The 23653-nt window shown below is 39.9% G+C and overlaps 2 protein-coding genes across 2 annotated transcripts; one reads left to right on the forward strand and one right to left on the reverse strand.

Moving 5' to 3' along the window:
* Positions 1-700: 700 nt before the first annotated feature.
* On the forward strand, positions 701-6390 carry LOC146512712 (mucin-13-like). The gene is made up of 11 exons (XM_085170657.1): positions 701-1243; positions 1357-1479; positions 2228-2334; positions 2480-2538; positions 2672-2829; positions 3317-3445; positions 3545-3587; positions 3674-3711; positions 3879-3966; positions 4123-4345; positions 5278-6390. Exons 3-11 carry the CDS (start codon positions 2278-2280, stop codon positions 5434-5436), a joined length of 954 nt encoding a protein of 317 aa, XP_085026783.1. The 5' UTR covers positions 701-1243; positions 1357-1479; positions 2228-2277; the 3' UTR covers positions 5437-6390.
* An 841-nt stretch (positions 6391-7231) lies between these two features.
* On the reverse strand, positions 7232-13947 carry LOC146512713 (uncharacterized). The gene has a single exon (XM_085170654.1). The coding sequence runs from the start codon at positions 13914-13916 to the stop codon at positions 8154-8156; it is 5763 nt and encodes a 1920-aa protein (XP_085026780.1). The 5' UTR covers positions 13917-13947; the 3' UTR covers positions 7232-8153.
* Between the last annotated feature and the right edge of the window lie 9706 nt (positions 13948-23653).

Consider the following 23653-nt stretch of genomic DNA (forward strand, 5'->3'; position numbering starts at 1 on the left):
CGGCCCAGTTACTTCATCAGATCCTACACCTGCAGTAACAGACGCCCCAGCTACTTCGTCAGATCCTACAGCTGCAGTAACAGACAGCCCTGTTACTTCATCAGATCCTACACCTGCAGTAACAGACGTCCCAGCTACTTCATCAGATCCTACACCTGCAGTAACAGACGCACCAGCTACTTCATCAGATCCTACACCTGCAGTAACAGACGGCCCAGTTACTTCATCAGATCCTACACCTGCAGTAACAGATGCCCCAGCTACTTCATCAGATCCTACAGCTGCAGTAACAGAAGCCCCAGCTACTTCATCAGATCCTACACCTGCAGTAACAGACGCCCCAGCTACTTCGTCAGATCCCACACCTGCAGTAACAGACGCCCCAGCTACTTCATCAGATTCTACACCTGCAGTAACAGACGTCCCAGCTACTTCATCAGATCCTACAGCTGCAGTAACAGACGTCCCAGCTACTTCATCAGATCCTACACCTGCAGTAACAGACGGCCCAGTTACTTCATCAGATCCTACACCTGCAGTAACAGACGCACCAGCTACTTCATCAGATCCTACACCTGCAGTAACAGACAGCCCAGTTACTTCATCAGATCCTACACCTGCAGTAACAGACGCCCAGCTACTTCATCAGATCCTACAGCTGCAGTAACAGACGCCCCAGCTACTTCGTCAGATCCTACACCTGCAGTAACAGACGCCCCAGCTACTTCGTCAGATCCCACAGCTACAGTAACAGACAGCCCAGTTACTTCATCAGATCCTACACCTGCAGTAACAGACGTCCCAGCTACTTCATCAGATCCTACACCTGCAGTAACAGACGCACCAGCTACTTCATCAGATCCTACACCTGCAGTAACAGACGGCCCAGTTACTTCATCAGATCCTACACCTGCAGTAACAGACGCCCCAGCTACTTCATCAGATCCTACAGCTGCAGTAACAGACGCCCCAGCTACTTCATCAGATCCTACACCTGCAGTAACAGACGCCCCAGCTACTTCATCAGATCCTACACCTGCAGTAACAGACGGCCCAGTTACTTCATCAGATCCTACACCTGCAGTAACAGACGGCCCAGTTACTTCATCAGATCCTACACCTGCAGTAACAGACCCCCCAGCTACTTCATCAGATCCTACAGCTGCAGTAACAGACGCCCCAGCTACTTCATCGGATCCATCTAGTTCAGCAACAGGGGTTCCACCTACTTCAGCATCTCCGGGTAATGTGGCCAGTGGCCTGTACAAAAAGTATAATGTTATCTTTATCCAGTCCAAGTATTTACATAATGCTTCAAAGGCTTATATTATTTTTTCTTTTGTTTCCACTTTTAAGATCCCTGTCATTCAAATCCATGTGGTGTTGGAAGCACCTGTGAAGCCCGTGCCAACCACACATTTGTTTGCAAGTGTCTGCCTGGTGATTCTTACAATAATATCACCCTGAGATGTGAAAATGGTAATTATTTGTTTGTCTACAACAGCTGTCAACTTCTTACAAGTCTTACCTAGTGTTAGTGAAGAATAGGTGATTCCAAACCATAAGCACCTTTTTAACTAAACAGAGCTCTCTTAGGGTGTTTTCACATCTTTGGTGTCAAGATGACACCAAAGATTTTTTCTCCCTTGTTATAAAATGTCCCATGGACTTGGATTACTTTCTGTGTGAAAACAAACCAAACCAAGGGAAAAATCTCCAAGTTTACAAACGTATTAACCAATTTGTACCAGAGTAAACATACTATAGATATGAAAATACCCTTAACCATTTCCCAGCATAAACAGTAAGTAAGGTTAGTAAACTGTTAGCCTAGCTTAGTGACAAAATTATAAAATCTGACAAACAGCTAGTTCACTAATTAATATTTTTGATTTGGTCTACTTATTCCATGCAAAAAAAAAAAGTAGGAATGGCAGATTATGTTTTGTTTCATCTTTTATTAGTCTGGGATTAATTTTGGGCAGGAGCAGTGACATCCTGAATTATATTCTTGTTGCCTTGTATTTGCCAGGCAAGCAGAGAAGATTTTATGTTAGCTATCAGTTCCTGTCATAATGCTAAGTATCTGCTAGTTGTAGCGTCATATTTAACAGAGATACTGTATGACATTGGGATAAATCTTCCTCCTGTCAGCAAGTTAATGACAGGATAAAGTATAATTTTATTAGATTTTGAGTTTCTTCTGATGATGCTTTATTGCTTTCAGCCAAAGTTTTCCCTGGAAAACTTTCCCTGCCAAAACCATTTAATGACAAAATGACAGACACTACATCAAAGGAATTTAAAGAAACTGCAGATGAAATTGTTGCTGCGGTAAGTAATCAGTTAGTACTCTCTATCAATAAATGTGTCTTTATGGACATTTTTTGACATTTTTACAAGCTAAATTTAAGCTAAAGTTAAAAAATAATTATATCTTATTCAACTTGACCAAAACATATTTTCTTTTGAAACACAGCTGGACAGAGTTTATGAAGGGAAGGACGGTTACTCTACATCTGTAGTGCTGAAACTCTTGTAAGTCTCAGACTGACAACAGCTTTTACCTTACAATTTTTCAGCCTATTTCGAATCACTGTACACTAACATGGTGTTATCCTGAAAAAATAAAGGATGCAATCATCACTAAATATGATTTCTGTCTTAACAGGCCAAGCAACAGTCGTATGTTGAGGGCACCCCCAGGGATCATTGCAGTACTACAGATCATCTTCAAAGCCAGTTCTGAAATCAAAGAAGATGACGTTATAAAGGAGTTAGAAAGCAATACTTGTGTTGGCTGTGTGCTGAGTGGGGCAACATTTGAGAGTAAGTTTATTACCTGTATTCTACCACACTGTGTTTTTCCAGTAACTTCTATGTTGATATGTTTCTAAAACAAGACTCACACAAGATAAAGATTTGTTTTCAGAAAGAATATAATTCACAAGATGTGTTTCAGAATTTTATACTATATCTACGTTTCGGTCTGAATCGAACCGTTTCCACCATCTGTCCAAGATGATTTAGTTGTAAAAAAATAAATAAAACAAAGCCCTTTATAAATAGTTTTGGATCTGTGCAACATTCTTGCTCATGGTTGCTTCTATTCTGAACTTTGAACTGAAACTATAATTTAGACTTTTATGACATCCTAATGATAATGGTATAACTAAACTGCAGACTGTACATTCCAATCCACAGTTCACATCATGACATGTTAGTTACTGACTTATGTAACTGCTGAGGACATTTTGTATTCAGTCTTTAAGCTGTATGTGCTAAAGCTTTTTTCCACTCTCTCCTTTATTTAAAGAAACAGACCTGTGTGCTGAAAACCCTTGTGATGTAAAAACTTCAAACTGCACATCACAAGATGGAGTTTACAGCTGTACCTGTTTGGAAAAACATTTTCAAACAGACTTCAGTGACAGAATGTGCTCTGGTAAGATAACTTGGTGAACAAGCAAACATTTCTTCGTGTGTGTGTCTTTCTTTGAATAGTTATTTATCTACTTCTTTAATTGTCTCATCATTTTCACAGCTTGTCCCAGTGGGTCCAGATTTGAAAATAATACATGTGTGACGTAAGTGCTCCTCCTCCTGTATGTTCAGTATTGATGTAAGTTTGGGTAAATAAAATCCTAAAATAAACATTTTTTTTGTCTTGTAGATGTTCGTTTGGTTATTCTGGTTTGGAATGCAGTGAAAGTGAGTATACTGTATGTTTTTAAAAGTGAAAGCTGAAACATAATTTTTGGGGAAAAAAAACCCTAACGAGTATTGACAACAAATACTAAAATTGATTTTCTACCAAAGGGAATTCAGTTAAGGACTTAAATTAGTTAAGGACTTAAATCTTTGTTGTGTTTTATTAGACTGGCAGCTCATTCTGGTAATTGTGGGCTCTGTTCTTGGGGGACTGCTGCTCATAGCCCTCATCCTTCTACCAATAATCCCTACCATGTAAGTTTCCCACCAACCCATCCACTCACTTTAAACATTAATTTATTTTTTAAGCCATCCACATCTTTATTAGAAATTTTAAATGTAAAAGTTTGCAAATGCCTGATGAACACTGTAATAGTAAAGTGTAATGCTTTTTTACCATTTTGTTATCAGATCCTCAAAGAAAATCCCCAAAAACGGCAAAGATGGAGATATGGAAAACCCACACATGAACCAGGATTTGTTCACATTTAAAGGGTTCACTAGCCTGCCAATTTTTTCCAATGGTGCGCCCAAACTCCCACGAGCCACCAACTCCACCAACACCAACAGCATAACCAACCTGGAGATAACTTCAAACACTCGACAAAGCCCTGTCTTTGTGAACAACAGCTCAGTGAGTATGCGTCATGTTTCGGCTGCGTGCAGGCAAGAGAAGGATCCAACGCAAAACTCACCGAGACAAAAGTGAACTCAAAACACTGCTTTATTGCAGGCTTAGAAAGGAAACAAAGAACAAAACTAAACTGGGAAAACTACAAATAAATCATACGTGAAAACACAAATGGCGAATCACACAGCTATGAGGGAGACTACAACACTGACAAAGAGAAACACAGGGCTTAAATACACTGAGGGATAACAAGGGACTGAGACACAGAAGGAGAGCAGAGCTGGGAGTAATCAGACTGGACAAGACAAGGGAAGCAAAACTAGAAACACTGACATGAGACACAGACCTTCAAAATAAAACAGGAAACACACTGACTGAACTCTAAACATGTAAACTTAACAGCAACTGGGGAGACAGAACATAGGAACCTGAAACATGGTACAGAAAGGCACAGTAGACACAACATGGAACACAGTGAAGCCATATTACAAGAACTAAGCCTATGATAACCATAACTGAAACCTTGGGAAATAATAACTATAAAGATCAAAACAGCACAACCCACATGAACATAATGAACTCGCAGACATCACAACCTGAACTTGACAACGTAAGACACAGACATGAAACACATGAAGGGCAAGGGAGACTTAACATGGGTGGAAGACACAAGGGGAATCTAATAACAAACTATAACAACCTAGGCATGATAAAAAAAATGAACTAGAAAACCTGAAGGGCTTAAACATAAACCATAAACTAAAACTCAAAACGCTGGGTCAAAAGACCCAGGATTGTGACAGTATGTCTCTGTGTGTCCATAGAGATGTAGGCTTCGATCTGCATTTCTCCCTGATTTTATGAAGCTTTTCGTTTTTTATGTCATTTGTTGTTTTATTTCACTGCGAAAGTAATTTATTGTTTTCCCTCTGCAGGAGTTTTATAGTGACCAAAATAACACAAACCCATACACTCAGGCTCGACGTCAGAACAACCTCTACGCTGTGAATCGACCCCAGATCAAACCACATGCTCAGAGCCAAGGCTACGATAACCCTTACTACCAGTACGACAGTGAAAGCGACTTCAGTTAGTAAAACTCCACACAGAGTTGACTCATACAATGGCAATGACTTGTTTTTTGTTTTGTGTTTTTTTGGAATTGTATTCCAGTTACTGCACACAACGAAACTTAATGAGCGATCTGGCTTTTCACCATTTTTTACAGGAATTGTTTTCTGTGCATAAACTGTTCTTGATTATATCACATAGAATTTAAAAAAGTATTCATTGTTTTTCCTTTGTTGTTTGTTTGTTTTTTTTTCCTGAAAAATGGCTTATGAATTATTTATTGGACATGAACCAGAAACCCAGACATCCATATTAAACTGATGAGGAGCTTCTTGATGTTGCTTTCTTTTCCCATTAATGCTTTACTTGTTCGCTTGGACTATGTTTGATTTTGTAATAGTCACAACTTGATATTTAACTAGTTTTTGTATTTGTTTAGGGCTCGTTCTAAGCGAGCAAAGACAGCAATTTGTGGCTCCAAGAGATTCCATATCACTTAAAACAATTAATAAAAACACTACTCCATTTATATTATTAAGTCACTGTTAATCTTTCATAAAGATCCTTAAAACATCTTACTACTCCAACTTATTGGATGTTAGAGTCACCTGTATATTTTATTATAATTTGTAAAAAACAAAAAGGCCAAGTACTTGTTGACTATTTAATGCTTCAAACAGTTTGATAAGTATCTATTTGTTTTATTTCTGGCCTTCATTACTGAAACATTGTGTTATTCAACATGATATTATTATTTGAATGTCTTTGATCACTTTCATTTTGCATCACTTTTTTGTCACTTGTATATTTATTATAGTATAATATTTATTTAATGGTTAATTCATGTTTATATTATATAGTAGTTAAATACACAAAACCCCACTTTGAAATAAAGAGCTTTTAAATACTCATATTCTTTGTCAGACTCTTCCTGAGATGAAATAATTGAGAAGATGCATTAGGCTGTTGTTCTTGTTTTTAAAATTATGGCTATGTTACAGGAACGATTACATAATTTTAACCCTAATTTATTTAACTTATCCATAATATTCATCCATCTCTGTTAATGAGATTGATTTTTTTTTTTTTTTGTAGTACAGAAAAGTTTTGCTGACAAACATTTGTGAAGCTGGCATGCAGTAGAGTAATGTCGTGCTTGGCACATTTTGCTCCTACCCAGGTTACTGTCATAAAGAAGGGAGAAACTGTTCGGCACACGCTGCTAAATTTCTTCAAACTCTACCATTGTGTATTACTTTTTGACCAATGTTTTCTTCTTGGTTTTATATCAGTAGAAATTAAAAAATTTATGCAAAAAGAATTCCACTGTAGGTCTTGCTAGAATTTAGTACAGAAAACCAGTGACTACATGCACAGCAGATGTACCAATGAGAAAAAATGTTATATAACAGTACACACAATATATAAAGTATTTCTAAATAAAGTTTAGAAAATTAACAAAAGTTTAAATGGAAAAGGAATTGGCAGAAATAGCACTGAACACTGAATAAAAATCTAATTTAAAATAAAGCAGTTTCTTAATTCAGAGTAAAAAAAAAAAATTCAAAATAATTTTAAAAATGTTAATAATAAACAAAATAAGTTTCAAAAGAATGAAACCCATTCTGGCTGCCAGAGAGGAGTAAGATAAAGTATAATAAAAATTATTATTATTATTATTATTATTATTATTATTTGTAAAAATAGAACAATTAAAATAGCAAAAGAATCTTAGCTGCTTATTTAGCAGGCACCAAACAACACCCTTTTCCAGTTGTCCTGCTGTTACTTTCAGCTTTTATATGTACTAGTAACACTGACTAGAGATTATAAACAGTCATTTAAGTGTACTCTTTTCATTTGATGAATTATACACAACGTTTACAAAGAACAATAAATCTTTTATTGTCTCTGGAAATTGTACAGTTAGATTTCACAGTGTAGCTACTTCTGCAGCAAAGGGCACAGGACAGGTAACAGAAGAGGACATGAACTCTGTCTGCCACAGGTCTCTACCGCACTTGTAGTGTTCTCTTGCAGAGTGTAGCAACTCTGATTAAACACCAAGCTAAACCTCTGTCAATGAATACACGAATCCAAGTAGAGTTGACCTTTTACTCAGAATCTTCATTTGACAAGCGGTGAAAACTGTAGTTGAAAAGAAATACAGAATAGAAAAAATGATCGTTTACATAAATATTGCGTCACGAAATAACTCAAAATGTGACCTTACACCTTCGTGTTAGCTTTAGCAACAGTAATGATCATCAAAACTGCCTTTTTTAACATGTACGAATCAACCTCCATGAATCACAAAAAAAATATAATTTTTAACAAATACCGCTATTTATGCCTTTTTAACACCTTCAACATGAAATATATACACTTACGGCGTTGCCTGAACAATGATCCCAAGTGGATGGCTGTGGATAAGCCTCAGAGCTAGACCGCATGTCACTCTCCCTCTTAGAGCAACCAGGAAGAGCAAGTAAACAGGAAATGAAGCAATACAGGTAACCCACAAGGAAGTGAGGTTATTAGCAAGTTCACCTTCAAAATTAAAGCTTCTTAACATTTTTAACTCTTTTTACTGTTCTTTTTAACTTAAAGACATACAAAGGAATTATTTTAAAGCAAACATTAAAGATAAATGACATAAATGCCTTTGAGGCATCACACTCCCCGCCTGGCCTATGTGAGGCCACTATGAACTTGAATGAGTCCAAACAACAGTCCGTAATCAGTCCTTAGGCAGAAGAAGAACTACTTCTGCAACTGGCCTAAGGAAGGTTCTTGTGTCACCTTGGTCGGTCGTTTTTACCTCAACCTTTCTCACATGTCCATCCTTCCCAGGAAAGGTTGCTGTGACTATGGCCATGGGCCAGTAGTTGCGAATGGTCTGCTTGTCCCTGAGGAGGACCAGATCCCCAACTTGAAGGTTTCTGCGTGTCACTGTCCATTTTTGTCTTTGTTGTAAGGATGGTAAGTATTCTTTGCTCCAACGGGCCCAAAACTGGTTCGCGAGCGCTTGAACCTGCCTCCATTGTTTTGTGAAGAGGTCCTTATCTGTGAAATCTCCTGGAGGAGGTGGAACTCCTGATTTTTGTGTGAGGAGCATGGCTGGTGAAAGAATGAAAGGTTGGTTTGGGTCTGTAGACACAGGTAGGAGTGGACGTGCATTGATGATAGCTGTAATTTCTGCCATTAGTGTTGACAGCACTTCATGGGTTAGGCGACTCTTTTGCTGCAAGAGCATTGAATCAAGGATTCTCCTGGCAACACCAATCATCCGTTCCCACGAGCCTCCCATGTGGGAAGCATGAGGAGGTCTGAAGTTCCAGCTACATCCTTGCTTGCTGAGGTACCCCCGTACAGTATTATCCATCTCCAACTCCTTGCTAGCTCCAATGAAGTTGGTCCCACAATCAGACTGGAGTTCCTTTGCAGGGCCTCTGAGAGCGAAGAACCGCCTGAGAGCATTTATACAGCTAGATGTGTCCATAGATTCAATCAGCTCAATGTGGACGGCCCTTGAACTCAAACAACTAAACATCATGGCCCACCGTTTGCTCTCTGCCTGTCCTCCTCTGGTGCGTCTGGTTACAACAGACCAAGGTCCAAAGACGTCAAGCCCCACATATGTGAAGGGAGGGCAAACCTTGAGACGTTCCGGCGGTAAGTCAGCCATACGTTGTTCTTCCAGTCTCCCACGCAGCTTCCGGCAGATTACGCATTTGTGTAGGACTGAATTGATTAGTCGCTTACCACCCAAAATCCACAGTCCAGCTGCCCTTACTGCACCTTCTGTGAGATGTCGACCCTGATGTCTCACCTGCTCATGGTGATGTCGCACGAGCAGTAAGGAAACGTAGCTGTCCTTGGGTAGGATTACTGGGTTCTTTTCTTCAGACGTTAGTTGAGAATGTTTCAGTCTGCCTCCAACGCAGATGAGACTACTCTCCAAAGTTGGACTGAGTTTATGCAACGGGCTGTTTGTGGGCACCACTTTGTTTGTTTGGAGGGCCGACAGTTCCTTGGCAAAGGCTGGCCTTTGTGCTGCTTGCAGAATGACATGTTTCGCTTGAGCTATTTCATCCACAGTACGAGGTAAGCGGCATGTGTGCCATCCTGTACACCTGCTGTTTTGGTTTGAATGTTTATGAGATCTTGCCACATGGATAAGGAAAGCCACTGCTCGCAGTAGAGAGGTAAAGGTGGAGAAACGGCGAAAGCGATCAGGGGTAAGTACAGGTTCCTTCAGATGAGTAGTGTAGGTGCGTACCTGTGGTCGAATCTCTGAGTCATTTCCCGGGTCGATGAGCTCAAACGTCTCACTGGTTTGTGTTGTTTCTGCAGATAACTGATACAGGAATGAAGGTCCGGTGAACCAAGAACTCTGTGCCAGATGTGATGCAGGCAGAGATCTGGATGCATGGTCCGCAGGGTTTTCTTCCGTGCACACATAACACCATTGTTCTGGTCTGGTAGATTGTCGGATACGTTGGACTCTGTTATGGACATATGTGTAGAAGCGTTTTGTCATATTACAAATGTACCCGAGTACCACCTTACTGTCCGTGTAGAACCTGACAGCATCCAATTTCAGATCCAGCTCCTCCCGGATGAGATCCGCCATTTCTACAGCAAGGACAGCAGCGCAGAGTTCGAGCCTCGGGATTGTTGGTTCAGACTGGGGTGCTAATTTGGCTTTGCCCATAACAAATCCTACTTCCACTTTTCCATCCTCCTGGATGGCTCTCAAGTAAGCGATAGCCCCAATGGCCATAGTTGAGGCATCTGAGAATACAAACAACTCTGTGCGCACAGCTTTGGTGAGCGAGGTTGATGTGTATGCACGTGGCACATGAAGCTCCTTCAGGACTTGAAGAGAATCTCTCCAGGTTTCCCATTTCTTCAGCTTGTCTTCTGGAAGAGGTGCATCCCAGTCAGTCAGTTCCGAACTAAGTTCCCTAAGAAGAGCTCGTCCCTGGATTGTGACAGGTGCCAGCATACCCATCGGATCAAAAACACTATTAACGGTAGAGAGGACTCCACGTCGGGTGAAAGGTTTGATAATAGTTGATGCAGAGAATGTGAATGTGTCTTTTCTGATCTCCCAAAGCAAACCCAGGCTGCGCTGCATGGGTGCTGTCTCCCCACTCAAATCCAGATCCTTGATGAGCGGGACACAATCTTCTGGCGGGAAAGCTCCAGTGACTGCTGGACTGTTCGACACAAACTTGTGCAAGCGGAGGTTTGATTCAGCAAGTGAAGCCTGAGTCCGTTGGAGAAGGTTGATTGCTTCTGCTTCAGATGGGAGAGACACCAAGCCATCATCCACATAAAAGTGCCTTTCCACAAATTTCACTGTGTCGGCACCGTACTTCTGGGCACCTTCAGCAATGGCTCTTCGCAGACCATAGATGGCCACCGCCGGAGATGGTGAGTTGCCAAAGACATGAACCCTCATGCGGTAGTCGATAACTGCCTTGGTGAGGTCGTTGTCCTCATACCACAAAAACCGGAGGAAGTTGCGGTGCCTTTCATGGACCAAAAAGCAGTGAAACATTTGTTGGATGTCGGCGAGGATAGCTACTCTCTCCCTTCGAAAGCGTAGAAGGACACCCAAGAGAGAATTGTTGAGGTCGGGACCAGTCAGAAGCACGTCATTGAGGGAGACCCCGCAGTACTGAGCGCTGGAATCAAAAACCACCCTGATTTGGTTGGGCTTTTGTGGGTGGTATACCCCGAATGATGGAAGAAACCAGCACTCTTCGTCTTCCCTCAAGGGTGGTGCCACTTCTGCGTGACCATTGGCAATGATCTTCTCCATGAATGCCACATATTGCTTCTGCATCTCGGGTTTCTTCCTGAATTGGCGTTGCAAGGATTCAAACCTCTTAACCGCATGCTCTTTATTATTTGGCAAACGTTGCCGTGGCTCCTTGAACGGCAATGGAGCAACCCAACTACCAGTGTCATCCCTGTGGACATTTGTATCCATGATCTCTAGGAAGAGAATGTCTTCTATTGATGGGGCCGGTTTGTTATCATGTTCAGATTGGTTAAACACTGTGTGTCCCAGCATCCTCTCCGGCATTTTGTTAGATTTGCTGAAGCTTGGCTGTGTTTCTTTGACCTGCATGAAACTTGCACAGGGCTGAAATATGGAATGGCGACCGCTGTCTAGCACATGGGTCTTGAATGTGTCAACCGTTGGCTTATGCACATTACCTAGGCACACCTCCCCTATCACCACCCAGCCTAGATCGAGACGTTGTGCAAAGGGAGCGTTGTGTGGCCCATTAACTTGCTGCCTGACCTTGTGTGCTCTAAGCACGTCTCTCCCGAGCAACAGGAGTATCTCTGCTTCTGGGTCCAGATCGGGGATGTGTTTGGCTATATGGTGGAGATGAGGATGATGCAAAACTGCACCTGGTGTTGGGATTTCAGCTCGATTGTTAGGGATTTCAGGGCACTCAAGGAGTGGGGGAAGAGGTATGAGAACGTTGCCGTTCAACGACTCTATCTGGAATCCTTCTGCCTTCCTGCCATACGTTTCGATGACGCCGGAGCATGTTCTGAGATGGTATAAGAGTGGTTTGTTCTCCACACCAAACAGCTCAAAGAACTCTGGCCTGGCTAAAGAGCGATTGCTCTGGTCGTCCAGAATTACATAAGCTTTAACGGCTTTGTGTTTTGAATGTTTGGGGTAGACCTTTGCAAGGCAGATCTTAGAGCAAGAACGACCCCACTGGCCGGGGCCACAAACCTCTGTGCAGCTAGTTCTAACATCAGTTACATTAGAGTCATCTTCTCCCTCCCCGCCGTTCTCTTGTGGTGGTGGAGGAGCCTTGGTGAGTTGAGGTTGTGGACCAGGGTGCATGGCTGCATCATGATAGATGCTTTCACACTCTAAGCATTTCACAGAAGATTTGCAGTCTTTGGCAACATGTGAAGTTGAAGAACAACACTTGAAGCATATTCCTTTCTGTTTTAGAAAGGCCTTCCTGTCATCGATGGACTTGTTTCTGAATGTCCTGCATCTTTTAAGTGGGTGAGGTTTATTGTGCAATGGGCAGTTCTTGTTAGGGTCGTTGTTGATTGTAGAGACATCTGTTTTGTGAACCGCGATAGACTTGTTGGTGTTAAAGCTCTTCATAGGTAATCTTTCTGGTCTTGTGGGGTTTGCGCCGTTGCTTTGACGAATAAAGCTGGGGTCATTTCGCTTCTTTGCCTCATGACAGACAAAGTTACAAAAGTAACTAAAGGGGGGGAAGCAGCCGTTATTCTCCTCTTTGTACCACGACCCAGATGACACCCACTTCTCCTGGAGCCCATATGGGAGCTTGTCTACTATGGGTCCAATACCTCTGGAGGTGTCTAGATATGACAGCCCAGTGAGGTATCCATCCTCCTTGGCGCCTTGTATCTCCATAAGCAAATCCCCAAGTTCACGTAATCTGATGTGATCTTTGGTTGCAATTTTTGGAAAACTGTCAAGTCTCTGAAACAGCGACTGCTCGATCATCTCAGGGGCGCCATAGCAGTCATTCAACCTCTCCCATGACTTGCGCAGAGCCAAACTGGCATTATTGACATGCACTGAGCGTATGCATCTTATTTGCTGTCCAGACTCTTTTCCTAACCATTTGGTCATGAGGTCTAATTCTTGTGTTTCTGTAAGTTGAACCTCAGCAACAGCGTTAGTGAATGAGGACCGCCATGCACGGAAATTCTCTGGCTTATCATCAAATTGGTACAGTCCTGACGTAACGAGATCACGTCGCGCCAAATATTGTGCCAGAGGGTCTGGTGGTTGTGACACGCTCACTGGAAGCATATGCGGGGGTGTTTGTGATTGAGCACCTATATACGTGCGAGGGTTTGTCCTTTCGACGTCGGTCCTCGATTCAGCTCTGGTCAGTTTAGACAGGTTTGTTGTGGGTGGATGTGTCCCATTATCCGCTTCAGGCTTGGGCTTGCTGTTGCTATGTTGGAATTCTGCTAAGCTTGCAGGTGGATGCCATGTTCTGAAACTGTCTTGTGATTCTGCACGGTCTACAGATTTAACAGGTGGGACAGATACTGGTGCAAAGGTGGACTGATTCTGATCATTTTGAGAGCAAACATATTCACTAATACGTTGCAATCTAAGCCTGTCTTCTGACTCAGATTTCACATTTTCTACATTTCCATGCATTTCTGCTACATCTTCTAACACCTGTGCTTCAGCGATGGCTGCGTCTGCTTCACGATTTAATGTTAGCACTTCCAGCTCTGAATCAATTCTAGCGGCTTCCAACTGATTTTGAGCTTCTCTAGTTTTCCTTTCTGCTTCTCTAGCAGCCTTTTCCAGTTTTAATTTAGCCTCCTGGCTAGCATATGATGCTCGTACCTTAGCAGCTTCTGCTTTAGCTCTGGCGCGAGCCGCACTTACAGATGATGCTGATGTCACGTTGCTCCTGGTATTTGATACCGATGACTTGTTGCTTGCTGCCATCACGAACACGTAGGACCATCGAGTGCCGCCTTTTCACTGTAGTGTTCTCTTGCAGAGTGTAGCAACTCTGATTAAACACCAAGCTAAACCTCTGTCAATGAATACACGAATCCAAGTAGAGTTGACCTTTTACTCAGAATCTTCATTTGACAAGCGGTGAAAACTGTAGTTGAAAAGAAATACAGAATAGAAAAAATGATCGTTTACATAAATATTGCGTCACGAAATAACTCAAAATGTGACCTTACACCTTCGTGTTAGCTTTAGCAACAGTAATGATCATCAAAACTGCCTTTTTTAACATGTACGAATCAACCTCCATGAATCACAAAAAAAATATAATTTTTAACAAATACCGCTATTTATGCCTTTTTAACACCTTCAACATGAAATATATACACTTACGGCGTTGCCTGAACAATGATCCCAAGTGGATGGCTGTGGATAAGCCTCAGAGCTAGACCGCATGTCACTCTCCCTCTTAGAGCAACCAGGAAGAGCAAGTAAACAGGAAATGAAGCAATACAGGTAACCCACAAGGAAGTGAGGTTATTAGCAAGTTCACCTTCAAAATTAAAGCTTCTTAACATTTTTAACTCTTTTTACTGTTCTTTTTAACTTAAAGACATACAAAGGAATTATTTTAAAGCAAACATTAAAGATAAATGACATAAATGCCTTTGAGGCATCACAGCACTCTTCAGACTACCTCAAATTAAGGTGTGTATTTTTTTTATAATATCTGTTCTGCTTGTTTCAGCTACAGCTTCAAAAAGATTTCTTTTTGGTGGCTCTTAATGATCAGCCATAAATCTCTAATTGTTGGATGAAGCATGTAGCATCTATATAAAGCACAGAGGTTTCTCTCCTTGTCAAAAATAGCAATAACTGGAATCTAAATTATATTGTTTTTAATTTCAACAGATAGGATTTAAAATAGAATTACATGCGCTAAATATTAGATCTAGGACAGGTAATGTTTGTCATACTGTTTCACACACAGCACGCTCGTAGTCAGCGTCATCATGTGATTGATGCAAGCCAGATCCTTTTATTTAGAAAAACTGAGATTAATAGTTAAATGTTTTTGTTGAGGGGCACAGCCAGGGTTAATTTCCAAAACTTGCATATGATCTTCAATTTGTAGCAGATCCACTATCACACAGCAGCTGGAGCAGTTTCAAATGGAGGTCAGTCCACTGCTGCCACCTGTGGCCAAGTACCATAGCCTACTACTACATTAACTTGTGACACATCTGCACCTGCTGCTATGATCACATTGAGTAGAGGCTGAGTGGTTGCACTTACCCCTGGTACATCCAAATCTACCCACAAACATGTTGAAAGATGCAATCCCAGCAATGTGGATTGTCAACACTAAAAACAATCAGTAAGCAAAGACAACAGGGATCCCTTTTTTCTGTTTATTTAGCACCCACAACATTTGTAGTCGCCTTCTGCACAGGGGAAGTCCACACACACTGTGTGGTACCACTTTCCGCAGAAAGTGCATTCAATCTGCAAGATTGAATGAGATTGTCAGAGTCATTGTCTGAATGTTTATTACTAATCACCTGCTGTACATTCACAGTAACTGCCATCTCCTTACAAATGTTTATTAGATTGACCACACTTATGCAGACTGTATATAACAGGGGTTGGCAACCCTAGGCACAGGTTAACTTATGGCACGGCCATAGCTGGACTGGCCATAGGACATACCAGGCATTTGCTCGGTGGCCCGATGATTTTTTTATTTTATTTTATTTTTTTTGTAATGGTACAAACAATGAAAGGTGTTGGATTGGCCAGATGCTGGCCGGTGTGTAAAAATAACTCAGTTGTTTGGTGGTTCCACAGATTCCACAGATTCAGTAAAATTAACAAGTGGTGGAGGCCAGCACGTGGATGAGGGAGATCGGAGGCAGGTGAACTGAACTTCAGGTAAGAAGTTATGACCTGTAGTCTATCTGGGTCAGATATAAACCAAGTTTAGGTGTAGTTTATTTTCATTGTGCTGACTTTTTACAGTCAGTTACAATAACTCGTACTGCGTGCTAGCTAGCATGACGGAGTTTCTATACAGCTGGGTGGGTGCTTTGATGTTACTGATGTTGAACTTTATTTAATTCATAAGGTTAGTTAGTAGAGTTGCCAACCGTCCTGTAAAAAGACGGAATCCTCCCGCATTTAGAGAAATTATTACACGTTTCGTGTTGAGCTGAGAGGGGACGCAGTTTGTCCCGGACTTCAGCTAGAATGAAAAAGACACAAAGGTGGAGTTATTCTTTGTCTTTGCTGCACAGCTGCCTCTCCTTCTCTCATTCTCTCCCCTCCCTCTCCTGTTGATACTTTAATCATGAAACTGATCAATGATCAGCTGATCGGCTTTTCTCTCTTGTTTGTTTATCGCCCACTTTGCGCCAGAAAGAATGAGTTGAAGGGAAGTTATGAACTGTTTCTGAGGGACATATAACACCAATATCATTTTCTGAGTGGGAGACCAGAGCTCATATTAACATTTGTATCTCTGTATTAACAGACATGCCATATTGGCTTAATTTATTTTTCTTATCATTCTTGTGAGGAGACCATAAATCGCATTTGTATTTTCTTTTGTACAGTCCATTTGCTGTTATGGAGTTCCTGTTATGGATAAAAAGTGTCTTTTTTGTTTCAAAATAGCTGATAACTATTTACTGATAGCTGCCAACATCTGCGAACAAATATAATTCTAGAAAGTGGTTCTATATAGTGTGTAACTGTTAATATAGAGCGTTATTAAATTTATTGCTAATGCAATCATATGGCACACTGACCTCTGAGGAAATTTTAAATGGCACTCGCCATCAGAAAGGTTGCCTACCCCTGGCGTATCCAGTAAACTCCTCCTCCTTTACAACCAGGTAGACATGGAAGCAGTGATGTTTTACTTTTGTAAAATAGTAAAAGAGTGTCGTCACATTACCGTTCAGTTTGTGGGTTACAACAGAAAATTATACATTACATTATTGTTTTCACGTGTTATGTGGTATTATTTCCACAAACCGAGGACATTTTGACTGACCCATAATTATTTGTATTCTCCTGTAACTTTGCTGTACAAACAGCTAAAACCTCCAAAATTTCAGGAGTAATAAGTTATTATAAGAAGTTTTTGAACTAAAAATCAAGAATGTGGGATACTATTTGTCGGTGATTTGGACAGGCTGCTTCTGATGCAGAGGTAATATTCTGTCGGGATAACTACTGCATGTTTATGTTGTTGTAGTTTCCCTTTGTCTTTTGTCACATCCTCCATGATGCTGTGTGTCTCTCTCGTGTCATCTCTGTGTTGCTGAGTAATTTCATTTCGAGTTCTGATGTTCTATAGTTTGCATTTTATTCAAGTTTTCCCTTGAGTTCCAGTAAGAAAGCTGGGATTAGATTTTAGATCTGCATTTCAGTCCTTCACTTGGGTCCACACTCTGCCTGCAAGGTAAATTACTGCCCTAGCTAACTAGTTCTCCTCTGGCGTAATAGTTTTGCCAGCTAACAACCAAAAATTAATCTCTGAAAGACTGTGACCTTTATATTGTGGAAGCTTCCATTTCAGCAAATGTGGAAGTGGATGGGGCAAGAATAGATGCATCTTGCTTTGACAACAAACAATATGAAAGATAATTATATTCGTTCATACTGTCTGTTTGCATATCTAGTTTATAGTCATATGATCCCTGCAAGGAAATTGGTGTTTTTGTCACTCATCCAAGTGAAGAAGTCACTCATCCAAGTGACTTCTTCACTTGGATGAGTGACGAAACGTTTCTCCCACAAAACGCTACTTCCAGATGAACAGAATCAACTTTTTGAACACAGGATTGTTAGTTAGTAGTTTAGAAATGAATATTGTCTGTATGGACTGCAATTTCCCCCCCAAAAAAAGTTAGCCACACCGGTGCGCCCATGGCAAAAAGTTAGTCTAGAGCCCTGGTTTTTATTACAGCATTGCTGTGCAAGAGGCTCTGCTGCCAGAAGATGGAGTTCTTGTCTACCAAATAACCCAGAATCTCTGGGAAGCTCTCCATCACAGCTCATAGATTTTTATCATGACAAAGTGGAATGTAATGTCAACAATGTCTGTGGTTTTCACATCGACTTCAGACAATATTGATTGCTCTGAAAAGCCTGTGTATCCTAGATACTAAACACGCGCTAGAGTGGGCCCTGATTCTGTATCTTCTGTATGGTACATATCAACAACTCCAAGTGTTTTGTTTTGTGTGGAAGGGGCTAGTTTCTGTCAAATAAAGGTAGTAGATTTTGTTTTCACTTGATTGTATTAATAAAAATATAAGATTCAGCCCAAACATCACTAGCAGTTCTAACCAGGACATAATCACATTTCCTGACCTCAAACATAACTTAATGGTAGATTTTGCCAGTTTACTCATTTTTGATGGTAGCCAAATGCAGGTAAAGAACAACAACCAGATAATTCGTAAAAAACAACAACAACAACAACAACAACAAAAAAAAAAACAAACAAAAAATGTAAAAACACATGCACATACATACATACATATATCCCTGGATATATACATGCACATATAAAAATCATTATGAATTGTTAATCATGTTAATAGCAGTTGAGATTAATTATTTTGTGAAAATGTGTGCAGGAACCATCTACTGTAGCACCAGAGTTGGAATGAGTTGTGCTGCAGATTTGACAAACCATGCATAATGGTGTGGGCTTTACCACCTGCACTTTGATCTCCACTGGTTGAAACAGTATGTGAGGTGTCACTCTCCAACAGCAGCACAGCTCTTTGGTTATAGAAACATTCAGCTCCAAGGAGCTTTCATTTATGAGAGTGATGAGTAAATCTACTTGCTGATGATATGCTGCCAGGCTATTAGCGTCAGTCAGATGTGTGACCATGTCGTCTGCATATTTCAGAAGTGTCATATTGTTGAGATTACAGGTTATATTATTTATGTAAAAAGAGAATAAAATGGGATATACAACACCCTGTGTTTACAACACTGTTTGAGGATTCATCCTGTAAGAAATATCTGATCCATTTAACCAATAGACAAGAGTTTATCTATTATTTTGTGAGACAGTTAAGCTGGAGTGGGCCTGTATGTGCCATGGGTTATAGTTTTTGTGATTTATGGTCTCGGTATGATGGTGGATTCCTTTCATGCATGTGGGACAAAGCCAGAAGCAGCTAGAATAGTTGGGTCATGACACCTTCAAGTGGGTTTATCCGAGAAAGTATGCAGACCAGTTTACTTACCAGTCCTCCCTCACATTCCCGGTTGTAAACTTTTCCTCCATTTTGTTCTTGTAGTGGATTTTGGCCAACTGCTTTCCAAGCTCATTTAATTTTTGTGAATCACCACTTAAAAAATGCCCATATTTTTTATTTTATTTCAGATACATCTTCAGGTCTTTTGTGACCCAAGGCCTGTTATTTTGGTACAACCTGCTTAGATAAAATAAAAGAATCAGTACAAAATATCAGGTGGGAATAAACTGAGTCAGCTAGCAGGTTAAGATCAGAATCATTGTTTTTGAAAAACACATCCCAGTCAGTCAGTTCTATGCCGCCTGTTAGTTTCTCAACCAACTCATTGTCCCATGTCTTGATGGTTTCTGTTTGGATTTGGTTTGTGTTGCGTTTTTGTCTGAGGAAGTAAGAGAAGGAAGTAAGAGAATAATATTGTAGTCTGAGCAACCAAGGGGAGGGCAGGCTTTAGAGATACAAGCTCCAGGTACATTTCCATAACAGTGGTCCGCCTTTTGTTCAGTATTGTTCCAATACTAATATATCGAAATCAGGTCCAGGATCACACCAATATCCCAGTGATTGTGTGAAATAAGTTTGTAATCCAAGATTGTTAAAGAATAATATTATTGTCTTCCCAAAAAAAAAAAAAACCCCACATCCAATAGGGCTTCTGTAATCAATGATCCATGTACCCAGAAGGGTGACTTTATGTCTTAGTGCAGGGCTGTCCAACCCCAGGCCTCAAGAGCCCGTCTGCTGCAGGTTTTAGATGTGTCTGTGATCCAAAACAGCTGGTTTAAATGGCCAAATTACCTCCTCAACATGTCTTGAAATTTTCTAGAGGTCTGGTAATGAACAATAAAATAATTTGATTCAGGTGCGTTGACCCAGGGTGATATCTAATCTAAAATCTGCAGGACACCAGGCCTGGAGCTGTACACCCCTGTCTTAGTGTCAGAATGTGAATACCTTTAGCACATTTGCGTAAAACAGCATTTACTTGACAAATTAACAGAAAAACCTAATTTACTAGCTGAAGATGCTTCCATAGAGTATATGATGGATCATTTATAAAGCATGTATTTTGGATCTTCACCTAATCACAACTATATGAGATTATAGAACAATATATTAAGGCTCTCCATTAGCATAATTTAAATAAATAAATAAATAAATAAATAATAATAAAAAGACAGACACAGCTGACATGTTTGGGGTTAGAAATGATTATATTTGGAAAATAAGGCAAAGTGCCAAGCTATTAACCAATCGGTAAACTGCATTACACAGACCCAGATATTTGCTAATAAGTCCTTATATGAAAATAAAACTCAAGAATTTAAAGCCTGAGAACAGATTTCTTGAATGATTTAGAACAATTAACTTCATTACAAACCAAATAGTTTCATATGTAACTGGGAAAAAAGTGTCATAAACTTAGTGACATTAATTAGCTGACGTCCAGCTTAACAGACAAACAGGACATTTAGCAGTTTAATCCATGCATAAAATTCTAACACTGCTCTCCTAAAAAAGTCTGACTTTTACGTTTTGACACAATATAAACATTTTAATGGCTCAATTTTTAAAAAAAAAAAGCCCCATAAATATTAGCTATAGCTTATTTACTTATTTAGAAACAGTCGCTAATTAAGTTGTGCTAAAATTTGGGCATTTCTCTTTTTGCTGATTAACTCACTTTTATAGTCAGCCTTGAATAGCCATACAGTTTCCTGCAATGTTTGATGCTCTCATCTTGGTCACATTTTTTGGGTTTTATTTCAGTGGAAACTTTGGAAGAAGTCGTTTCAGGTTCCTTTGGATAAATACAAGAACTGTACTATTTTTGTTTTTTACAAAGTTGTTATCATTCTCAATCAGTCCCTTTTTTTAAAAAAAAAAAGTGTGCTTAATTACAGTTGTTATGTGCAGGCAATGCATCACTGCCAGGAACAAAAAGTTGGATGAGGTCTTTGGACTTCGACAGGAGAGTCAGTTTTTGCTCTGTGATCATGCCTCTATTGACCCTTCTCAAGACAACATATTCATAAATCCTGCTAACAAAATATTCCAAGAGAAGGTCATTTACTTGCTCCATAAACAACTGTGACAATAATCCAAACTGCAGGCAGAAAGTTAAAAATTAAACCGTTGCTTTGTAGAATTTGGTTGCTGAAGTGCAGCTCTGATGAACCATCAAAAATAATCCTTTATCACAGGAGACATTGTGATGATGATCAGGGGTGCTGTAAGGGGGAGAAAAGTGATGACTAATGGGGGCCTAGAAAAAAAATAGAACAGGCAATTAGTCCTTTTTTAAACAAAATTATTAACCTTTCACTATAAAATAATAGGTTTTCATACTTACATACTTATAAACTCATATACATATTTGTTTCCTAGTATTAGGTTTGTTTTGTTAACTTACTATCAGCTTTTTTCATGATTTAGTTTGCTCCATGATCACGCTCTCCTAGGATGTAGGACACACACACACACACACATATAGAATGGCTTGCATATATCAGTCTTGTACAAAATTGATGTATTTATCTAAATAAAGGCAGAAAGTCTGCTTGAATGTCTGTGTAGGCTCCGATTTTGGGGTTAGCATGGTTTGCAATAATAAAGTGGTGGGGCCACAAGTGAAATTTTTTTCACTTGACCTCAAATCCCTGGCAGCACCCCTGTTTGTGATAGCAGGAGGGAAAAAAAGCTCTAACCTAAGGGTGTCAAACATAAGGCACCGTGGCCAGAATCAGCCCAGTAAAAACTCCAATCCAGCCAAAAAGACAGTTTCGAAAAAGATGAAGGACAGTGTGAATTTTGGAATCTTAAAAATATATTTTAATATATTTTATAGCTTATCCTACTGATAAAAACCTCTTGGCTCGTGGCAGTTCGTCTTGTAATCGGAAGGTTGCCGGTTCGAGCCCCGGCACAGAAAGTCTGGGTCGTTGTGTCTTTGGGCAAGACATTTCACCCGTTGCTTACTGGTGGTGGTCAGAAGGCCCGGTGGCGCCAGTATCGGCAGCCTCGCCTCTGTCAGTGCGCCCCAGGGCAGCTGTGGCTACACTGTAGCTTTCTACGGTGTTACGTTGAAACAAAGCACACCATTTTTTTTCTTGTGACATTACCAATAAGTTTGATGTGTCACATGGCCCTCTTCCTATTGAAAAAACAAAAGTTGTATCCAAGATGGCCAACTTCTAAATGGCCACCATGGTCACCACCCATCTTGAGGAGTTTGCCCCCTCACATATACTAATGTGCCACAAACAGGACTTTAATATCACCAACCATTCACATGTTATTACGGTGTATCCATATAAATGGCCCACCCTGTATAGGCTATACAGTACTTGTAATGTAACTAAAATGTTTTATTTGGGCCAAAGCCAAAAAGAAAGTTCGAGAGGATGTTAATATGAAACGTGTGTATACTTGCTGCATTTTATGTATTTTAACCACATATAGTTCACATTACAGAAAGTAACACCTGTATACGTGTAAAGAAATGGCTTTGATATTGCCACCACGTGTGATTTCCATGCCACCCTAAGAAAATGTCTCTAGATGCTCCCCTGTCTAGCACTTGTAATTCAGTTAAAAAAATGATAAGTTGTTTGATATGCTACTATAATAATAATAAGAAAAAGAATTCTTCTTATTTCTATTTTCATTCTTATTATTATTATTGTGACTTTTGGTTAAAACGATTTTTGTTTTTTTTGCATTGGTGCCCATGATGACAGTGATGTTGTGTAAAACTATAATATGTGTTCAAGGTTAACTTGGCAATAATGCAATATCATGGTTGGTGATGGGATGATAGCTCTCATTAAACTTTAAAACTTTAGAATCTTCTGTTCAAGTCTTTTCAACCTCGTATAATTTTAGTTGTTTAGTAATTTACACCGACTGTTATCTCACATCATATGACATCTAGAAATCAAAGGTCACTTTGGCCTTCTCGCCACTGTTTTACGACCCGTCTAGTTTCCAGGACACCTTAAAAGTGTGACGAACCATAATCTTTAGTTATATAGCCCTTAGTTTAAAAATAACTATCAAATCTATCTCTAAATAAGGTACAACCATAGAAAAATACACCATTTTCGACAAAAATATAAGAATATTGGGTCAACTTTTTCCAAGAAGTTTTCTTTCTCTGCTTCACTTTGTTTGGTTTTAACTAACAAGCAATGAGGAAGAGCAAAGGGTAATTTTAATATTGTTTTTGATGATCCAATAAGATGCTAACCAGAAGTCAAAATTTTTAAATTGTAACTCAAAGCTATAATTTAGCTCTGCCAGGTAATTTTCTTTCTTTTTTTAGTAGTAAAAACAACCACACATTTTCTTTTGCTAGACTCAAAACTTAAAAAAAAAAAAGTAAGAAAACTTAAAAACAATAACAGATTGGCTCTTTTGAAGACCAAGAAGAACATTTCTCTC

The sequence above is a fragment of the Neolamprologus multifasciatus genome, chromosome 8, assembly GCF_963576455.1.
Source record: "Neolamprologus multifasciatus chromosome 8, fNeoMul1.2, whole genome shotgun sequence".
Lineage (NCBI taxonomy): Eukaryota > Metazoa > Chordata > Actinopteri > Cichliformes > Cichlidae > Neolamprologus > Neolamprologus multifasciatus.

Bases quoted from the DNA above. Each gene is read 5' to 3' on its own strand.
- LOC146512712 (XM_085170657.1), top strand. From the start codon at position 2,278: ATGACAGACACTACATCAAAGGAATTTAAAGAAACTGCAGATGAAATT. The intron at 2,830-3,316 runs GTAAGTTTATTA...CTTTATTTAAAG, and splicing joins GAGTGGGGCAACATTTGAGA to AAACAGACCTGTGTGCTGAA. The intron at 3,712-3,878 runs GTGAGTATACTG...GTGTTTTATTAG, and splicing joins TGGTTTGGAATGCAGTGAAA to ACTGGCAGCTCATTCTGGTA.
- LOC146512713 (XM_085170654.1), bottom strand. From the start codon at position 13,916: ATGGCAGCAAGCAACAAGTCATCGGTATCAAATACCAGGAGCAACGTG.